Source organism: Carassius gibelio, chromosome A12 (assembly GCF_023724105.1).
Source record: "Carassius gibelio isolate Cgi1373 ecotype wild population from Czech Republic chromosome A12, carGib1.2-hapl.c, whole genome shotgun sequence".
Lineage (NCBI taxonomy): Eukaryota > Metazoa > Chordata > Actinopteri > Cypriniformes > Cyprinidae > Carassius > Carassius gibelio.
In genome coordinates this window covers 19,880,005-19,900,570 of record NC_068382.1, presented here as the reverse complement: position 1 = coordinate 19,900,570, position 20,566 = coordinate 19,880,005, and the positions used below count along the sequence as shown (strand labels likewise).

At 35.1% G+C, this 20,566-nt stretch overlaps 2 protein-coding genes across 9 annotated transcripts in view; one reads left to right on the top strand and one right to left on the bottom strand.

The window, feature by feature from the left end:
- LOC128025420 (CDP-diacylglycerol--glycerol-3-phosphate 3-phosphatidyltransferase, mitochondrial) overlaps window positions 1–9,045 on the top strand; it is a 19,011-nt gene extending 9,966 nt beyond the window's left edge. For 2 of the 4 annotated variants that reach the window (XM_052611770.1, XM_052611768.1), the window contains exons 7-11: window positions 1–146; window positions 1,782–1,857; window positions 4,652–4,800; window positions 5,140–5,304; window positions 8,232–9,045. The exon at window positions 1–146 is cut by the window's left edge. In XM_052611770.1, coding sequence (XP_052467730.1) covers window positions 1–146; window positions 1,782–1,857; window positions 4,652–4,800; window positions 5,140–5,259 — 491 coding nt within the window. In that variant the 3' untranslated portion in view covers window positions 5,260–5,304; window positions 8,232–9,045. Of the gene's footprint in view, window positions 147–1,781; window positions 1,858–4,651; window positions 4,801–5,139; window positions 5,305–5,703; window positions 5,952–6,329; window positions 6,720–8,231 lie in introns of those variants that run through there. The other 2 variants (XM_052611769.1, XM_052611771.1) reach the window with 2 other exon arrangements.
- A 1,425-nt stretch (window positions 9,046–10,470) lies between these two features.
- LOC128025421 (cytohesin-1-like) overlaps window positions 10,471–20,566 on the bottom strand; it is a 60,290-nt gene continuing 50,194 nt past the window's right edge. For 2 of the 5 annotated variants that reach the window (XM_052611776.1, XM_052611772.1), the window contains 10 exons: window positions 20,430–20,496; window positions 19,914–20,032; window positions 18,781–18,861; window positions 16,580–16,692; window positions 15,719–15,867; window positions 15,232–15,344; window positions 13,130–13,208; window positions 12,943–13,014; window positions 11,977–12,131; window positions 10,471–11,259 (listed from right to left, as the gene is read on the bottom strand). In XM_052611776.1, coding sequence (XP_052467736.1) covers window positions 11,181–11,259; window positions 11,977–12,131; window positions 12,943–13,014; window positions 13,130–13,208; window positions 15,232–15,344; window positions 15,719–15,867; window positions 16,580–16,692; window positions 18,781–18,861; window positions 19,914–20,032; window positions 20,430–20,496 — 1,027 coding nt within the window. In that variant the 3' untranslated portion in view covers window positions 10,471–11,180. Of the gene's footprint in view, window positions 11,260–11,976; window positions 12,132–12,942; window positions 13,015–13,129; window positions 13,209–14,877; window positions 14,881–15,231; window positions 15,345–15,718; window positions 15,868–16,579; window positions 16,693–18,780; window positions 18,862–19,913; window positions 20,033–20,429; window positions 20,497–20,566 lie in introns of all 5 variants that reach the window. The other 3 variants (XM_052611773.1, XM_052611775.1, XM_052611774.1) reach the window with 2 other exon arrangements.

The following is a 20,566-nucleotide window of genomic DNA, read 5'->3' as shown; positions in this document are numbered from 1 at the left end:
CCTACATGCAGCTGGTGCTGGGTGCAGCAGCAGACTACCGTATCCTCATGGCTTCCCCAGAGGTTAATGGCTTTTTTGGAGCCAAAGGTGTAGCAGGAGCAATTCCTGAGGCCTACGTTCACCTCGCCCGACAGTTTTACAATAAGGTGTGCATTGTTTTTTTCAGTTTTGCACAGGGCTGGGCAGCATGATGTGTAAAATACCTGTACTGACAGACGAACACTTCAGTGTAAAGCTTTGTTATTTATAAAAGGAGCTATTTAGTTTTGTCAAGTCATGCCGCCCACATCTAGTGTGGACAAGATGTAACTAGGTTTTTTTTACGGTTGCCAGGCACCATTACAATTTGGTGCATTAGCCTATAATTCCTCTGATTTGTGAACTTACTGATTTGCGTATAGTTTATTGGCTTCCAAAAATATTTATGTATTACCGTTTTACATATTTTGTTTTTATTATGTTGCTTTTGTACCCATGCCAAATTTCTCATTAATTTGCGTCCAAATGTATTTAATTCTGGATTATTAAATTCAGACAAGTGCATTTATTGTGATATACAGTATACTTTAAAAGTTTATAATGTTTTTGAAAGCTGCATTTATTTGATAAAAAATACAGTAAAAACAATAATATAGTGAAATAGTCTGCCCTGTTTTTAGTTTAGTGAAGGTTTGTTTGACTTGAAGTCTTAGTCTAGATTTAGTAAAATTTTTCGTCACATTTAGTCATGCCGCGTAATGTAAAAAATACAGAAAATTATATTACCGTATTTTCCGGACTATAAGTCGCACTTTTTTTTCATAGTTTGGCTGGTCCTGTGACTTATAGTCAGGTGCGACTTATTTATCAAAATTAATTTGACATGAACGAAGAGAAAACATTACCGTCTACAGCCACAAGAGGGCGCTCTATGCTACTCCGTGCTCCTGTAGTCTTCACTGAGCAGCATAGAGCGCCCTCTCTTGGCTGTAAACGGTAATGTTTTCTAATGGTTCCAAATAAATGCGACTTATAGTCCAGTGTGACTTGTTTTTTTTTCCTCCTCATGACGTATTTTTGGACTGATGCGACTTATACTTAGGTGCAACTTATAGTCCGAAAAATACGGTAATGTATTTTTATTAAAACCGCAACAACAAAATTACTTTGTAATGTGGCACAGAGGTTGTGTAAGTGCATTTATTCAGCATCCTCAATCACAAAAAAAACAATCCATGTTTGGATTTAATAGAGTTTGTCAAGGTTTGATGAAAAATTCAGTCGCAGTAAAGCGCGCAAATGAGCATCTAAAGAAAAACAGATTGGCTGTGTTACTCTTTCATTTGAGCAGAACATCTCATTGGAGATGGCTAAACTCCAACTTACATGTTTGTTGATGTTTCCAGCTCATCAGAACTTTTCCATAATTTAAGAGAGAGCGTGTGTGAATGGTTGCCATTTTGTGAAATTAAAGTAAAAAACATGGAAGAAAATGTCCTTTTAAGAGAAAAGCTCTGAGAGGAGGATTTTAACACTTGACATCTCAATCCCCACGTCTGAAAACTTTTGGAGGGCCATATTTATTCTCCTTTTTTGTTGTTGAAGAATCTATAGAGAAATTTTACTTAAAACTATGTTTTAGTCTTGTCTTTTTGTTGCTTGTTCTGCAGATGGTGCTGCATCTACATATGCAATGGGTTGGAGTGTTGCTTTTGTGCTGTCTTTTAACCTTAATGGTTTTTTAAATGTTCATCGTTCTATTGTTAGTTTTTCTTAAACGCTCATCATCCTGTCCGTTTCAGGTGTATCAGCTGGGTCAGCAGAGTCGTGTCCACTTGCATGAATACCATCGCCCCAACTGGACATTTCATGCTAAAGGTATGTGTTTTTCATCTGCACTGTTGTTGTTGTTGTTGTTGTTTTTTTTTAAGCCCTGAAGTGGATCAGCCCAGTTCCCAAAAATTGGGTGTAACAGGAAAGCTCATAATTTAATGCGTGGAGCAGGTTTCCCAGCACCTCTGATTGAATATCCTCAGAGCTCTTCCTGGACCGCTTCAGGACACAGAGGCTGCCAGACACATGTGATGTTTTCTCTGTAAACCAGGGGTATGCTTTGGCCACGTTTTCTGGCTGTTGTTGAATGTTTAGTTTGGTTTAAAAATGCATGAATTCATAATAAATTTGATTTGGTTGTCCACATGGCATTAACTGAGTATCCCCATACACTTTAAAAGCCCCCGACCTGAAGGGACAGAATAAAATAGTGACGTCTGGAGAAAAATAGAAGCTTGACAAACCTAAGCCTCGTCAGTGGAATTCAATTTCAGGCTCCTGTTGAGAAGTCTGGCTTATTAGATAAAGCCTTGTCATGCCGTCATTTCTTGTAAACAGTGGAGCTGATGTGGGAACAGACAGGGTGCAGAGGTCCCCGCAGCTGAGCTAGAACGAGAATCAATGAACATTAGCTGCCGTTCTGATGCTGGCCTTCAACCTACACAAGGTCCACGCACCACCTTAGGAAAGAGACAGTGAGGTGGACTCGATTAAGCCTTTTTCACTAAGTGTCATGCTGTAACTATAACTTTCTCTCAACAGAAAGTGTGTTTTTTCCATTGGCAGCCATTCAAAATTGGCAGCAAGTAGGTTGTTTACTTCCAGTGGAGTCCGTTGAGCTGAATGTCCAAATGTCTCAACTTCATATGTATACAGTATGTACTGTGTGTGTGTGTGTGTGTGTGTGTGTGTGTGTGTGTGTTTGTGTGTTTTATATATATATATATAATGTATGTATGTATATGTTATGCTGTTTGAAAGTCTCTTTGTATCCCGATGGCTATCACTAAGTCAAGTGGTCTAACTGTTTTTATATGTATTTCTAAAAGTGTAGGAGCACAAAATTTTTATCTAGTCATATGCGTTGGTTCAAGGGCTATCATACCTGTCTGGCAACGTATGTATGTAACCCCAATGCCCACTTTTTGCTCCGACATAATGCATCATCAGCGCATTCCATTATGCCACTACAGACCGAGCGAGAAAGGAAGGTGTTATTATTGTAATATTATGTGCTTTGTACTGTAATGTTTTCTCAATGTTGATTGAGACATGAGGTAATCTGACAGTGTTGCAGTCGACCCTCCACCAATGCCGACTCTCGTCGTGTTGCTGGTTAGCCTCTGGTCTGCCTGTGCGCATGTTTAAGTAATTTGGAGGAGACATGACTTTGGAGAGTGATTTGCAGGGAGGGTGGGATCGTATGCTTTCAAAGCTAGCTTGCTATTGCTAGAGTAAAAATTATGCTTGATGCTATTGCTTAAGTAAAAATCCATTTTAGCATCCTTAAAGTGAAAGAGCAATGGAAATGCTAACAGATAATATTGATAAAAAAAACAAAAAACAATGCTTCCACAAATGTCAAAGGTCAGGAGGCTGAAGAATGTCCATTCCAAGTACATTTTTGCAAAACAAAACTAGATCGGACCGATTGCACTCCCTTTCAAAATAATTATTTTAAAAAGTCTTTTACTGGCTGCTCACCAAGGCTGCATTTAATTTGAATTAAAAACTGTAATTTTATTAAATATCTTATTTTATAATTATATATTAAATATTCTATTTTATAATAATTATATATTATTAAATATTATAATTTAAAATAACTTTGTCTTATTATATATTATTAAATAGTACAATTGAAAATAAAAATTTGTCCTATTTTGTATTTCTTTAATAATTCTTCAAAAAAAATACATTTTGTGGGCGACAATAAATGTCCCATATGTAGAATTTTAAAATGTATTTTTATTTTTCATTTTTAGACAACTTAACTTCTACTTTAAAATAATAATTATTAAATCCAAATATAAAGTCTAGAAAATACTGAGATACCGTATATCGCAATTAAACCAATAAATAAATATACTGAGGTGATTTGTATTAGTTTTTTTTTGCCTTGTCATCTAGCCCTGATTAAAGTATTAAAAAACATATTCACCCTAAACCATTGAATGCTAATGTATGATTAACAAAGTGGTTTATAATAGAATTGCCCAATGTCACAATGTGACAATGAAAAAACTGTTTATTTAATTGTTTGCTTGTGTTCTTTTGAAATAGAATTAAGTTGAATCTAATTAAGCATAAAGGCATTTATAATAGTGTATAAGGGCTAATTGCTAGATTTGTGTGCATAAGGAAGTGCTTGGGATTAATTTTGAGGGTATTCCTGGCAGTTGTCTTACCTGATATTCAGCTTTCGTCAAGAAGAATACCTCAGGTCAGGGTGGTTATGTCTGGCAAGGTTTTGAAGTGACAAGTAATTCCTGCTACCTATTAATAGAACATATGTTTGGTTTGTGTACATAATTTGATTGACACTTTGTTTTTATTTTCTTCCTCTAGTGTGTAGTCGTGCATTGTTGATTGTGAAAAGGAAATATGTTTTCTGTTGTAAAGACTCCACATCTTCTAAAGTCGTGTGACCAGGAAACAGATAATGGCACTATCAGCCGCTTTGAGGCATCTGCGTATTTGTGAATGTGAAGCCTTCCAGATTATTTTTAGAGTCAAAGTAAACAACTTTCCAGTAATGTGAAGCATTGTATAGAGCACTTGTCATCGTTCCTGGTCTGAAGAATGAGATTTCAGGTCATTTTTTTCCACTTTTTCACAGGCCTGTGGTACTATGTGGAAGGAAGAGACCTCCCCTGCCTCACTCTCATTGGCTCCCCAAATTTCGGCTATCGCTCCGTGCACAGAGATCTGGAGGCTCAGATTGCTATAGTAACAGAGAACGAGGAACTCCAGATGCAACTGCAACAGGTTGGACTTCCTCTTCACAAATGCTTCCTAAAGCAGCTCATCATGTAACCCAGAAATCTTGAGTTGTTTTGTGTTTTAATAGCTGTTAGAACTATGATATTAATGGCTGGTCATGTTGTAAGGGCTTGTTCAGGAAACAGAGCTACTCTCAACACATTGTAAGAAGTGATTAAAGCCGAATTAATTAATTTCTGTGAAATATATGATAATCCATAATCTTCACTTATTATCGGGTAATAAAAGATCAGTTAAAATGATTCTTTAGTAATCGTTATGAGAAGAGCGTAACAGTTGAGATGGCGAGATTTGAAGTGAAATCTTGTTTTCTGTCTTGTCCAGGAGCAGGAGATGTTGTACCAGAGCTCTACACAGGTGTCAGACTCCACGTTTAATCAGCCAGACCGCCACGTAAAGCTGTGGGTGCAACTGGTTACTCCACTCATCAAGAACTTCTTCTAAAGTTCAACAGGCCTGAGGTGACGCATATCTCACCGTCTATGACAGGTTGGTTGCTGACGTACCTTTGAAGCACGTTTTAAACTTGTCAGGCGTACAGAAGATCAGGCACATTACAGTGTTCATGGTAGTTTCAGACATGAGCAATTCCTCCTGGAAAATCCATCTTAAGATCCTAGCAGTGTTTTGGAATCTAGGAGCCAGTTATTAGCCAGGCCAAGCTGGTTATTATCCGAACCAGGGCTGGTTATTAGCTGGTCGATCAGCGAACTTGTTCCAAAAACCATCTTGACCACCTAAAAGTCAACATGAACCTTATTTACAGTCGTAATACTTGTTCCTAGTCTTATTGAGAATGATTCATTGTGGGCTCCTATTCCAAAGAAAACATTTTCATCCTAATCTTTCATCAAGTGTTATGACTTGCACTTCCTCTTCCTTTTCCAGGGACGTCACTTGGGCTGAGAGGGCTGTTTTAGTGGTAACTCTTACAATAGACGCATTTGTTAAAGTTGACATGAAATGAACATTTTAACTTCTTTATCTCCTAAATGCATTTCATAGATCTTATTTTGAACAAGTTGTCCGTGCACATGTTAAAAAAAAAACATTTCCTCCTGTAACATTTCTTCAAAATATAAATGGACCTATGGGTGAAAATGACAGAAAATTAGATTAATACGTTCATTGTTAGCTTATGTTAACTAATGATTGATGACAGTGTTTATGTAGTTAAGTTAACAAATAAAGCCTTTTAATCCCATCACTTCTCAGTGGATAAAATCATATAATCATATTGTCAATTTTGTTATATAACTGATATGAAATGGGTTACAAATGACAATCCATGTTGACTTTAACCTCCTGTAACTAGTTGCACGCTGCCATCTTAAACTGGATTTTCCAGCAGGGATGGTTCGGTTGCATCGGGTATTCTGTGCATTTTATTATTTTGAAACATAAATGAGCAATTCACATTAAATGCTCTGAGGCTCCTAGCCTAAAGCAAACAAAAACAGCGTTCAGCATTTTCTTCCACTTCCAATCGAATGACTTGGCTCTCTTGCCCTCAGTAAAGTCAGACTTTCCCTGAAGATGGATGTACCAAACCCCAGCTTGCCAGACAGTGGGTTCTGAAGAATTCACAGTGTCACTCCAGTGGTTCCTTCAACCCAAATCCCCGTCACACAGCCCAGCTAGAGCTGGCATGGTCAGACCACAGCATGAATCTGACCGTTCCAGTGTTGTCAGACACAGACTGCTCCGCAGACTTCAGCTGCACTGGCAGTGACCTCCACGAGTCTGTTACAGCTGCTCTTTCTGTCTGCTGGACCATTCCTCTCTTGCCTCCTTCTGATTACTAACATCTCACTTGCTAAATGTCAGGATTTCGGTTTTCGTTTAAGCTATTGGAATTAACAAAATGAAGTGGTTTGTACGTAAATATAAAAAAATCGAACTAAGCTGAATGGTCTCTGCCTCTTTTCCTAACACAAAATCAGCCGAAAGTGTAGTGGAGTTGAAGTAGCTGCCATTCACAAAGTATTTTGATGATTTCAGCAATTCATATATAATGTACAGTGGATGCCAAGACACTTGAAAATGTTTTTTTTTTTTAAAGCGTTGTTCAATTAGACAACAAAATATCAAACCCAAGTGGCTTGTATAAAAACAGTGTTAGTTTTTCTCAGGACTAGCTTGCTTTTCTCAGCCATTTTTTAAGTGACTTATATCTGGCTGGTCTTAAGACCGTTAAAACAAAGACAGTAACTGTAATGATGGCTGTAAAATGTTTATATTTATATGAGAATAGGGAAGTCCACACCACAACTATAATGATAATGGGGAAAAAGTAGTTTTGAATTACTTTCAGAACTTTTTATTTTTTGACCGCCAATCAGAATCTGATTTTGCTTGAGCATTTAAAGCGGCAGGCGACAAAACTTTATTGTCCATCAGTGTAGACACATTAAAGTGTGACTAGAGGGACCACTGTAGTATTCCTGGTCATGTTAAAATCCATTCTACAGAATTCTGGGGATATTATCTCAAAAGCAGTGCAGAACAGTGGAGGTGTCTATACTTAAAAGAGTGTATTGTATTTGTAAAATTATCAAAATATTAAGGACTTCATGTAATAATGCCATAAAATAGCGAATTATTGCTTGTAGTGCTACGAGCAGGGTTGTCTGTAGTCAAGGAAAGTTTGTTGACAATAATTTCCTTTACTTAGTGCTTACTCTGCCCTCTAGTGATTTTTAAAATGCATTACGATAAAACCAGATTTTTTTATTATACATTTTTTTTTTATTAGTGCTGTTTTTCAAGGTGCATTAAAACTTCGCTGAGTAACTTGCATTGTACCTGTGCTACTGGCATGAATGATATCTTAAACTGAGTAACTTATGAAAATTTTCTACATTATAAATTTTTGCGATGTCCTTTTTTTAAATATAAATACTTTTATTCAGCAAAGGCACATTCATTTGGTCAGAAGTGACAGTCAAGGCATTTATAATGTTACTAAAGTTTTATATTTCAAATAATTTTTGTTCTTTTGAAATTTCTGTTCTTCAAAAAACAATTTCATGGTTTCCATAAATATTAAGCAGCACAACAAAGCAGCTTTCAACGCTAATAATAATAATAAGAAGCCTATAAATCTGTTTATTTGAATGACTTCTGAAGAAAAACACTTAAGACTAGAATAATGTCTGAATTGCTATCAGAGGAATAAATTGAAACATATAATGGTTGGAAAAAAAAAGATGCAATGTTACGGTTATTACTGTATTTTCTGTCATATAAATGGACCATAAGTGACTTTCAAAAACTTTTTAAACAATCTTACGACCTAAACTGTTGACCAGTAGTGTATTTTGCTCAATGAGTTCTGTGTCGTTTATAAAAAATAATAATACATAGTATAAGATTAAAACCAGATCACATTAAGATTGCCTGTGTTTTCCCTGCAGATGTGGGACTCTGCGTGTGATGATAAAGATGACAGTCCCAGCGAGCTCCAGTGACGATGTTAGAAACCACTCTCTGCTGTTATATTCAATAACATTTCATTCTGCTGCTTACAACCTCACCGCTAGGAGAGAATACACCTGAAACCAGTATACAGGATTTGCTGCCAGTGTGATAGACATGTATTTGTAAGATCTTTGGCAGATAGGAAGGTTTGGCCATCAGTTTGATATGCAGTGCATTTATATGTATATATTTTAGTTAATTTAACTTTTTTTTGTTAACATTTCTATTGTGTTTTGTCTCTTTAATAAGATGCTGTTCAACAAAAACCCTTTCCATTTATACTTGTTCAAATCCTGATGCAAACCTTTCTTTACACAGTACAGCTGGGATGGATTCGAGCACCGCTGTATTTGAGTGTGCATGAGTAATGCAGTATTAGTTGAACATCAATTTCAGCTTTGCAAACTGTTGGTTTTGTAAGAAAAACCGCAGTACTACTCTTTTCCTAAGAATGTTTTGATTTTGGTGCCAGTGTGCATGGAGCAAGAGTGTTTGTTTATTTATAAAGTTCATTAATATATTGAGACCAGATTTTTTTTTTTTCTCTTGATTTGTATTTAATTGGATTTAAATGTCATGAACTACAGTGTTTGGACGAGAAGAGACTTAAATCGTCCCGTTTCCAACTCTTTCAGACAGAGATCTTAATCAGACGAGGCCTTAAAGCCATGTCATTTAACGCACAAGAACTTACAAAATTGCCAAAAAAGTGTCAGTGACTTTTAAAAATAAAAAGACAGCTTTAACAATCATAGTTGAGTGAGTTATTTGATGTGAAATACAGATGTGTGACTTTTAGGTGTGTAACGGTCCAAATACGAATTCGTACCGGACTGTTTCGGTACGGTGCACGTGTGCAACGAACAAGGGGCAAGGAACTCGACCGGAAGTTGAAGTAGGGTGGGGGCTGCCATCTTTTAGTAGAACTTCACTTGCGTTAGCATTCCCATTGACTCCCATTCATTTTGGCGTCACTTTGACAGTGAATAACTTTACATCTGAGGCGTTTAAAGACTCTGTTTGTCCATTATTTATTTCTTAAGATACACGACAATGTATAAAGGGCTCCATTACCTTCTATGTTACATTATGGCCCCGTATAAACAGTTTTTGTAAAAAATAGGCTAACGATTGCGTCATAACCACTCGGCTCTCTGTCGCATTACCGTACAGACAGGAGGAGAAGCTCGCAGGCAATTAACTTAATATGGCGTACTGGCGTTACATTTTTAAAATACTATACAAATAATTAATCAGAATACTTACTCCTGCTCACTCACGACAAAGAACTCCCCGCTCAAGCTCGCCGTCTCTGCAAGATTAACGATGGCAGTTTGCACGCACAGCTACTAGAAGATTTACATCTGTCAGACAGGTTGCTGACCTCGTCAAGCTTCGTTTGAGTCTGCGCGTCAGAAACGGAAGTGCTAAAAAACGCTAAAACTGGGATTCATTTGTCTCAATTGAATTCCAATGGGGTCACTGTGTCCATTTCTTTTACTGTCTATGGCAACGAATGACCGAATGCAATATTTTGTGTGCGGAACACAGGTAGATTTTCGTGTTTCCACACGAAAATATTAAGTGGCGGAAGTCTCCGCGTTCAGCGCAAATCGCGCCCTGAAGTCTTTCTTTTACTGGCTATGCCTGAAGCTGACTCTAAAGTTTTCAAAAGGCATCACGCGAGTGTAAACATCACTACAAATGGAAAAAAACGATTGTAATTCAAACGCAGCTGCCGTCGGCATTTAAACAGACCTTTACTCTTAATTCTGATCGGGCCAACGCTATAACAAAATCTGAGCAGGTCTAAAAAAATTTAAACTGTTGTTGCTGCAGTATTTTATTTCTTTTTTTTTTATTATATAACGTTAAATATTTTATTAGTGTTTTTAAAAAAAAGTGTCAACAAATTGTTACAAAAAAATTGGTCACATCCACTGTAAAACTTTTTCTTTTTTTTTGGTTGTTTTCAGTAAATTCTGATATACTCTTTCCAAGTTCATTAAGAAGCATTATTTAAAAGGTATTGGAAAAGGGGGTACCCTCCTTTACATAATTTCCCCCCCCCCCAATTTGTAAAAGCGCAATAAGTTCGGTTTCATTTTAAACTAGATGACATGGGAATGGTGAAATGGTGAAGTTGGTTGGTAGAATAAAAACATAACAAAAATAAACTCTCCAGTTGGTAGTTTAATTTTTGATATAGTTCAATAAATGTGAACCAAACGTACTGAAATGTTTTTTGGATTTCACAGTCTTTCAAGGTCACCTCTGAGATCAGTGAATAATGTCCTGATATTTTAAATAAAACACTGTTTAAGCTAAATAAACAGTATCAAAATAAAACCTAGAATTCATTTCAAGAATCAGACAATCACTTAACTTCAGTTTTTAGGACAGTATCTGGAGTGCGACTGAAAGACAAACTTTGGCAAAATGGGAAAAATGTCGAGCCAACAACAACAAAACACATAAATATGACAGCAGATCAGAAACAAATAGAAAAACAAAGCTAGATAGTCTCAAACAAAACAAGGCCAAAACTCTCCCGGATACTTCCAGTTAATAGCAGTGTAAAAAATAGGTGCACAATTAGCATTTTCTACTTCTCGAAGCACAGAGAGGAACGGTCAAGTCTGCAGCAAGCTTACAGAAGCTCAATGAGATCCACATTCAGTCAGACCTGCTGATTTGAGATGAACTCAATGTTCATTCATGAGAATGAAACAAACAGAAATGTCAGACAACTTCTCAGACAGTCAGCTGCATGAAAACCTTTAAAACTTCAGGTCATTCCTGAGATAAAATTCGCTCTAGTCCAGCATTATGGTTTCCGTTTATCATTCGCCCCTTGTCCAGGTCCAAGCATCCTTTCAGCAGCCCTACTGTCTCTTCAGAGAGGAGGCTTTCTTCTTCCTGGCCCCAAGCATCTCATAGAAAGGGTCTCTGCTTATGGCAGCCCTGGAGACAATGACAGAGAGAGAAAATACTTTTTTTTTTATCTTACTTCAATAATAGACTCATATCTAGCCTGCTCAATATCGAGCTACCCAGAAGAGTTCCACCATTTACAGCTTTCTTATTACTTATCTTATAAACATCATATTATACTGATGCGAAATTAAAAATAAATTTAAACTTATGCAAGTCATTTTAAGTGATTATTATATTATAAAATTGAAAAGGTTGCTTGGATGAAAATTCAGCAGTGCATCTATCTATCTATGAAGAGTTCAGATGCTGTGCCATCTGAAATGTTATCTCTTTTCCATATTTATGTTCAGTTATTTCACTATAATGGCAAAGAAAATAACCTATGCATTGCCATTGCAGTGAAATTACTGAACCAACACATGAGAGCCTGAGAAGAACATTTCAGATGGCACTTAAGAGACTTTTGCATCTGCTATATAAATATAATATCTTTATATCAAACATTAAATGCTAATCCTGAAGATACAACAAAATGTAAAACATAAATTAAGACTATTAAAATTCTCTCTAAATTCAATACATATATATACTCATTTAAGTTAAAAACGTGCCTCTAAAGATCCGAACAAAATTCCAGGCCCTATGAATTTTAGCTGCCACTCTGGGCTTAAGTCCATTCTGTGTCAAAATGCAACCTCGTGCATATTAAACATTCTGTCAGGGCAAAATGAGAGGAAGGCTTACTTGATGCTTTGGATCCACTCCTCCTTCTCCTCTGTTGTTGGTGCTGAGATGCGGTAGAACGTGTGGTTTCCTTCCACAACCCGTCCATCTGCTTCAGTCTTACACGCTTTGATGACCTGATCCTTGTTGTCTGGGATGAAGAGTTCAAAGCAGTTCTGTGCAAAGAGAGCTACTTTAGAAGAGGATTTGATCTTGAACTTTTAGTACATTAATCACAAGGATATTTTACTGGATCAAACTGAGGTTACGAGAACAATGAGGGCAGTGTATGAGAGAGATTTTAGCAACCCATATTATGAAAATATCTAATTATGATGTTATAACATAATAATAAAATTATGTACTTTTATAATATTAACTATTAATTAATAAAAACCTAAAGGTAAGGATAAAAAATATAATACATATAAAATATTTAAAACATTAAATAATTTAAACATTAAATAATTAAAAATATATTAAACATTAATAAAATGAAAAATAATAAAAGCACAACATGCTAATCTATGACTAAATCAAACTGCAGTAGCAAAATATATATATAAAAAAATGAATACATTTAATAATAATAAAACTTGAAACTGAACTACAAAGATAAAACAAAACTATATATGTAATAAAATATAATATAGAAAAAAATGCACGGGCACGCTATTCAAACCACTGTTGCTAAAAATCTTTTACATATTTAATAAATACAGTTTAATTATTTAAAATTATATAGAATATAAAAATGAATAAATATATATATATATATATATAAACAGAATGCTAACCAAACCACTGCTGCTAAAAGAAATATTAAAACATTAACATGAATAAAAAAAAACAATAAAATAATAAAAGTTAGGATGAAAGCTACTAAGTAACTAAATATATAATCAAATACTCGACCATAATGATTCATTTACCATAAAGTAAATCAAATGTGACGGCAAAAAGATGGAAAAGTGAGAGAACGCTTACTGGCTTCTTGGAGTCATCCACTTCCCTAATACTGAGATTTTCCAGAGGAATGATCCCTCTCGGCTCTTTATCCTGGAAACAGATGCAGAAGAGGAAACACATGTGACCGCAGTAAAACACAATGGATCAGTTATGTTCAGTTATGGATCATTCAATCATTTAACTTCAGTAAAGCAGATTCACGTACAGTGGTGTATTCAAAATAATACAGACAGTTGTCCGTCAATATGAACCATCTCCTCTTCCACGTCTTCACCCGTCCACCTGTGGATCAGACAGATGTGAGTATAATACGGATACACTCGTCCAGGTCTGTATGAGTATTTGGTTGAGAATAATAGTGGTGTGCAGCAGGGACATGAGGCAAAGCAGCAGACAAACAGACAGACACATGTATTGGACTCACTTTAGCAGATGGACAGCTCAAAGCTTCATAAACAAAACACAGTTAGCCCAAACCCACTGAACCAGGCATTGAGCCAGGCACAAGTTTAAGGTGTTGGTAGGGGTGCTCCGATCACGATCGGCCGATCGTTATGCGCATCTCGTCAGTAAAGCCGGTTCTCTTATCAGCAGTTAATTCCATCAGGTGCGTGATTTCACATAGAGCAGCTGTTACTACACAGAGCCGTTGTTAACTGAGAAGATGCGCCAATAAATGCTGAAAATGAAGTGGATTTGCGCATCTTCTCAGTTAACAACGGCTCTGTGTAGTAACAGCTGCTCTATGTTAAATCACTCACCTGATCAGAGAACCGACTTTACTGACGAGATGTGCATAACGATCGGCCGATCGTGTTCGGAGCACCCCTAGGTGTTGGTCACCAAATTAGTAAGAGAATGTGTTATGAAATGAGCCTGACATAAAGAATGTGTGTCAGAATGCAGGAATGAAAGCAATGCTCTCTCCTCTTCCACGGTCAGTCCATTATCTCAATTAACGAATGATGCTGTAAATAACTGTACATAATAATATTTTTATTTAAATAGTTTTTCTTTAGAATGGTTTGCTTTCTAAAACTGGTCAGCACTCTGTTGTGGTGTTATTAAATTAATATGGATTATAAATTAAGTGATTTTAAGTGTATTTTTTTTTACTTCTGTTTATAAATAAAAAGCACAGATATATATATATTTTCATATATAACTGTTATAAATAATGATAATAACAACAACAACCGTTTTGTGAGGATCAAATAAATAAAAAATGTAAATTACAGAATGTTTAGCCACTATTGCTAAAATATAACAATAATAATAATAATAATACTAGCAGCTAAAGCACAGCATGCTTAAAAAAATTAATAAAATAAATAAATAAATATATATATATATATATATACACACACACACACACACTTATTTTATTTCATATTAATCATTGTTATATATATATAGAAATGAGGCCAGAACAAATTTTTTGAATAAATATTACTTGCATCTCATTACAAACTGCATGAATATTGTACTAATAAATCAGCTGTGCTCTCCTATAATTCCTGTGCTATCCCTGTCATATCTAAACATTTTTACACACAAATGTACAGTCACACGTCTATTTCTTGTGTGTACGCGGCATGTAGCATTCACACAACTGTATATAAAGGCTGTGCAGTAGGCAGTGCTTAAACTGACCACATGAGGGCAGTAGAGACCAACAGACAGTAATGTTTAACAGACAGGTTGATCTCAAAGACGAAGAAAGCAGGCCGAGAGTTTAGCAAAAATCACAAGCCCATCATGAGCACGGCACAACAGCGCAGCAAAACACACCAGTTAAAAAGCAAACAGACTCGGACACTTTCATTCTGATTCAATGAAATGTCTATCAAATTATACTGAAAAAAACAAAACAAATGGAGTAAATGAAAACGCAAAGCACCTGGAAGCATAGCTTAATGAGCTAGCTAAAGGAAACCAGTGTAACTTACATACCTCCTGAAGAAAGACATCAAAAAACAAAAAAAAATGGTGGAAGAAAGAAAACAATGAAATTAACTATGAAAATCTGAACAAATACTGTAACAAAAGGCTGCAATAAAACAATCGTGTGTGTCCGCCTGGTGTAAAATCCAGGCTGAGCTGAAATATGAGAAGCATGCTGATAAATAAATATTTTATATTAGCTTTGGACTATAAAGCCTTTGGCCTCATGCTTCTTGGCTATTACATTACACACTGAAAGACCTTCAATTCACGGATCTACTTACAATTTTCATATTTAGGGCTGGTTAAATGTGCATCCAGTCCCAGTCCTTTATCTTCTGAACAGAGAAAACCTCTCACTCACCCAGTTTGAGCAGCCAGCCCTCGCGGTCAGGGTTAAAGAAGGTGTGCGTGAGGTCATTGCCGTCGTCTTCAGGTATCTTGAAGGGCTCATTCTTAATGCTCTCGTAAAGGTTCTGCAGGAGTGTTTAAATTGAGTTGTACTTCAAAATTGTATGAAAAACTTCAATGCTACTAGCATAACTTTATAAAAAGCAATATAATAAATTGTGGAAATAAATGCCTTAAATTTGTCAATAATCAGCCAACAGAAAATAAAACAAAAGAATAAAAATATTTTTTTAATAGAAATAATAAAAATAAAAATGTATATTAATAAGGAGCACATACATATATTATCAAACCACTTTAGCTAAAAATAAGTAAATAATAAAAATAAACCTAAAAGAGAGGGTAAAAAAAACATAAAATGTATATATAATAATAACAATGTATAAACTGAATAAATTATTACAAATTACAAAACTAAAAGACTGTGTGGGCCACTGACCCTGAGCAGATCTTCTGGCAGATCTCCTCCATCATTGATGCCTCTGTTCATGCCTATGAAGCGCTCCGCAGATGGCTTGTCCTTCACATTAGGGTTGTGCAAACTTGTGTTCAACATGATGATTGCAAATGAAAGCACATAACATGTATCTGCAAAAAGACATTTTAGCATTTACAAGAGTTTGTGTGTAGGACTTTGCCCAAATACACTGGATTCATTTATGAACAGAAGCATGAGTTTAAACACTAATTTTGAGGCCAAATAGTGCTTAAGCCATTCATTTCATTACTAATCCTCTCGCAGGCCACAAATCATTACATGAAATGATTGAAGAAACTATTGTTGCTAGGAACTTATTAGCAGTCAAGGAGAATATTTATGTCCAATTTAGAATTTTCTTGTGATAAAATGCAACAAAGTGCTCATGGCAGGCCACGTGTAGCCACTTTGCAGAGCAACATGTGGGCAGCATGGAAGTGCTCTACATCAGAGGCACTCTTTACAAGCATATTAGCAAAGCCAAGAGCATGGGAAATTCATGAAGAGAGCCCAAAACATGTATGAGTGGATGTGGGTGTAAGGAAACTGCAGAAAGACTGGGTCTCAGCAGTAAACAGCAGTTTTGGATTGAGATAGCCAATGTCATTTTCTGCACATTGGTAAAAAAAAAAAAAAATCATGCGGTGAAGACTTTGCAAATAATTTGAGATTTTAAAACCAATACTTATTTATTAAGAAAAACATGAAAGGTACAGGTCGATATTGTAATTTGATAGTTTAATAAAAATTATATTTATACAATTTGATATTGTTACAACCTACTACAGAGCAAGATTATTATAAACACACACACATACACACCTGTGGACTGAAAGACACCGGGATTGCATTGACAGTAACGCTGGGCAAAAGCCTCCATCATTCGATCGATCTTCTGAGCTTCACCTGGTAACCGGAAACTCCATAAAAACTGTCTGCATGGAGCACGGGGAGAAATTAACTGTATTAATGAGATCATAATGACATAATGAGACTATTGCATTCCATTTAATATTATTATTATTTTTAAATAAAAAATAGTTCCAGTAAATCGGTTACATCTGGATCATTATATATTATATATTCCTTATGAGATAACAGTAATTTAAACACCAACCAAATGTCTACATTTGACCTCAAACAACCCATCTCCCTATAATCACACATCCCGATGCAATCACCATTAAGGCTGCACAATTATGACAACATTTAAATTGTATTTGTGATTAATAATTATGATTATCACAATTTACATTTAATTATATTTCCACCATTGTTTAAAGCAACTGCATTTTTATTTGAAAATAAACAAGCTGAAAACACTAACTGAACATCTTTTTTGCTTTACTATAGTATTAAGCCTCAAATGTCAACAATACTTTGGATTGCTTTCTTCTTTAAAAATATGCATGGTATTATAATGTTATTCTAAAACTAAAATTAAAACAACAGAAAACCCTTTAAGATAACTGGTAGAAAGAAAGAAAAAACATCTTAAGCACTAGAACAACATAAGTGGACCTAAAACAATTAATAGACACACTGAACGATTATGTAATTCTATTGATTGTGCAGCCCTAATCAGCCCACATATAATCCACATATCCTTTTAATATGGAACTTTTTTAACTGTTTAACTTGTACAATGTTTTAACACCTGCTCCAAACCATTCCACAACCTCACCCCACAAATAGAAATTCACTTTTTAAAATTGTTCTTATTTAAAGCTTTTAAAAGTTAAATTCTTCTCTAAAATTATACGCACCATGCCTTTCCGTAAATATTTTTTTACATTTTTAATTATTTCTTGCACTAAACATGTGTCTTGTGCAGTCTTAAATTTAACCAAATTAATGAACTTCAATATATGTGACTTTAAAAATAAAGTATAAAAAAACGTTATTGATGATTCTAATTGCTCTCCTTTGTAATATGCATATTGATTGTAAATTATTAGTAGTAGGTGTTTCTGAAGTTTCCACACAGTATCTGGTAATATAAGTGTATTATGCAAAACATGCATTGATTTATTATCCAAAATATGTCTTAATTTATTCAGTATTGCTATGGCAAATTTTGCTTTGCCGCGTTTCATTAGCAGTTTTAAATGCAGATTTTGTAGTCTAAAAATCACACTAAAGAAACTTATTTTAATGTACTCTTTCTATACTTATGTTGTCAATTTTCAATTCTACTTTAGTGTTTTTTTTACAATCTTTAATAACAATCTTTGTTTTGCTCATATTCAATTGCAATCTGTTTACATCAAACCACTGTTTTAATTTATTCATTTCTGTTGTAATCAGCCCAAAAGCTGCTGTAAATAGTCCACAGAACAAAAAAAATATTTGTGTCATCAGAAAATGAAACAAATTTTAGTATATCTGATACTCTTCACGTCATTCATATAAATTATAAAAAATTTTGGACCTAAGACTGATCCCTGCGGAAAACCACATGTTATGCTCGTGTATATATACATTTATGTTCCCCAATTTCTACAGACTGTTGCCTATTTCTTAAATAACTGCTCACCCAGTCTATACCATCCCCTCTAATACCATACTTCTCCGGTTTATTGAATAGAAGGTCATGATTTATAGTGTAAAATGCTTTCTTTAAGTCTGTGAAAATTCCCACTACTTGTTTCTTATCTATACAATTATTTAATTTCAGTAAGTTCCATTAGTGCCAAAAATTTTGATCTATTTGTCCGAAAACCATATTGACTGTCAACTAGAAGATGGTGTGTTTTAATGAAATTATTAAGTCTTTCCGTAAAACGTTTTTCAAGGATTTTGGAGAACTGGGGGAGTATAGAAACAGGTCTATAATTTGTGAAATTATGTTTATCCCCAGTTTTATATAATGGAATTACTTTTGCCATTTTAATTTTCTTTGGAACTTACCAGATCTAATCATTAATTAATAATAATCAATTTACCAGATTATCAAATACATTTGCTAATATTTGCTGCATTTCTCAAAGGAGAACAACATCTAAGCATCTGTATTTTGTCACCTGAGTGCCTGAACCAGGTTGAGGTCTGTAAATTCATGAAGCTCCACAAAGGCATGAAGAACCTGAATATTGAACTCATCCCTGGAAATGAGAAAGAAAATTGACAGGAGATTCAGTCTTAGATCAACAGCAATGATGTTAAAGTGACATCTGATAAAAAAAGATGGAGCAACTAGATTTGCATTTCCTTCAGAAAATACCAGTGCTTGCAAAGCAGCAAAATAATACTGTTAGATAATTTTGAACTAAATTAATTACAGAAATGTAAATTTTTTATAAAAACAAAAAGCAGATGAATTTCACTCAAAACAAATGCCACTAAAAACCTTCTCTACTGTTAAAAAACTGTTACGGCTGTGATCCTCCTCTCAGACGTGTCCAATGGCCATTAAATCTCAAAGAGGGGATTTCGTCTGGGATTACTGTCCATGTGTAACTACTGTAGCCCCTTCTTCAGTAAGGAAATGGGGCATGTCGATAATTTCAATGAGCTGCGAATGCATTAACCCACTTTGGGGGTCCGTCCATTAAGATCTACTTCATCCAACTCAGCATTGCCATAACCTCACTTCAACAATGATCCGGGGATTCACTACTGATTTTCCTCAGGTGACACAGAAATCAATGTGTTTGCATTTATGCTGGTGTACATAAAAATAAAAATAAATTATTTAATGATTTGTATTTTGGAATGAGAGCTAAACAGATTACAGCTCTGATTCTAGATATTTCAGATCTTTTAAAAAAAGCCTAAATCTGTTCAACTTCCCTTAATTTAGTTTTTGAAATGAGTCTCTTGGGCTTACCATAGCTGCATTTATTTGATAATAAATACAGTAAAAAAAAAAGCAATATAATATGATGTGAAATATTACTACAATTTAAAAAAACCTTTTTAAATGTTGTTATCTAATCCTGTGATGGCAAAGCAGTCTTCAGTGTCACATGATCCTTCAGAAATTATTCTGATATGCTGATTTGGTGCTAAAGAAACATTTTGTATTATCAATGCTAAAAGCAGTGCCATTTAAAAATTTTAGTCTAAAAATATTTCTTCCACGTTTTGAATGCATTTATTAAGACTTGAGGAGCTCTGTTTTTCTCAACTATCAGCAAGAAGGACTCGTTCTTACCTTTCACCCAGATAATCTCCGATGGCAGTCTTGTTGAGGCCCTCACCCTTGTAGAGGAATTGAGCAATATGTTCACAAGTGTTCTTCAACAATTCATTCTCTATGAGGAACTGAATACCCTGGAGAAAAAAAAACACATCATTCAGCATAAAGATCTTCCAAAGCAGTCCTATACATTATAGTTTCACATAATTGTGTTAGCAAAGTACATTAAAAACATCAGTCTCTATCCTCTGCTCTCATCCTGCTCTTTGAACTTTAACCTACGAGATTGGATTTAAGTAAATCTACGGAAATGAACTGAAAATTGTGCTGCTGCGTGATGCTCAGCGTGTGCTTATGATAAAATGTGCACCCACACGAGATCAAAGGTTTAAATATGCAAAATGTCAATGCATTTTATGTAATGGGGGATCATTTCCTTTACCAAAGCATATCAGAGAATGTCTGTGATGGAGAAAACTTCAAATCCAAAAAAATAGATGCTTCTTGTATTACACCACAATGCTTGTTTACCTTTTTGGGATCCATGTTAAATTTCTTGCGGCCTATAGCGATCTGTTTACTCCGCTGCATGTTTATTCTGTAAACACAGAAAGATGAATGCGTTATTAATGCTGGGTAGGTAAGACAGCTGCAATCTAAAGATAAAA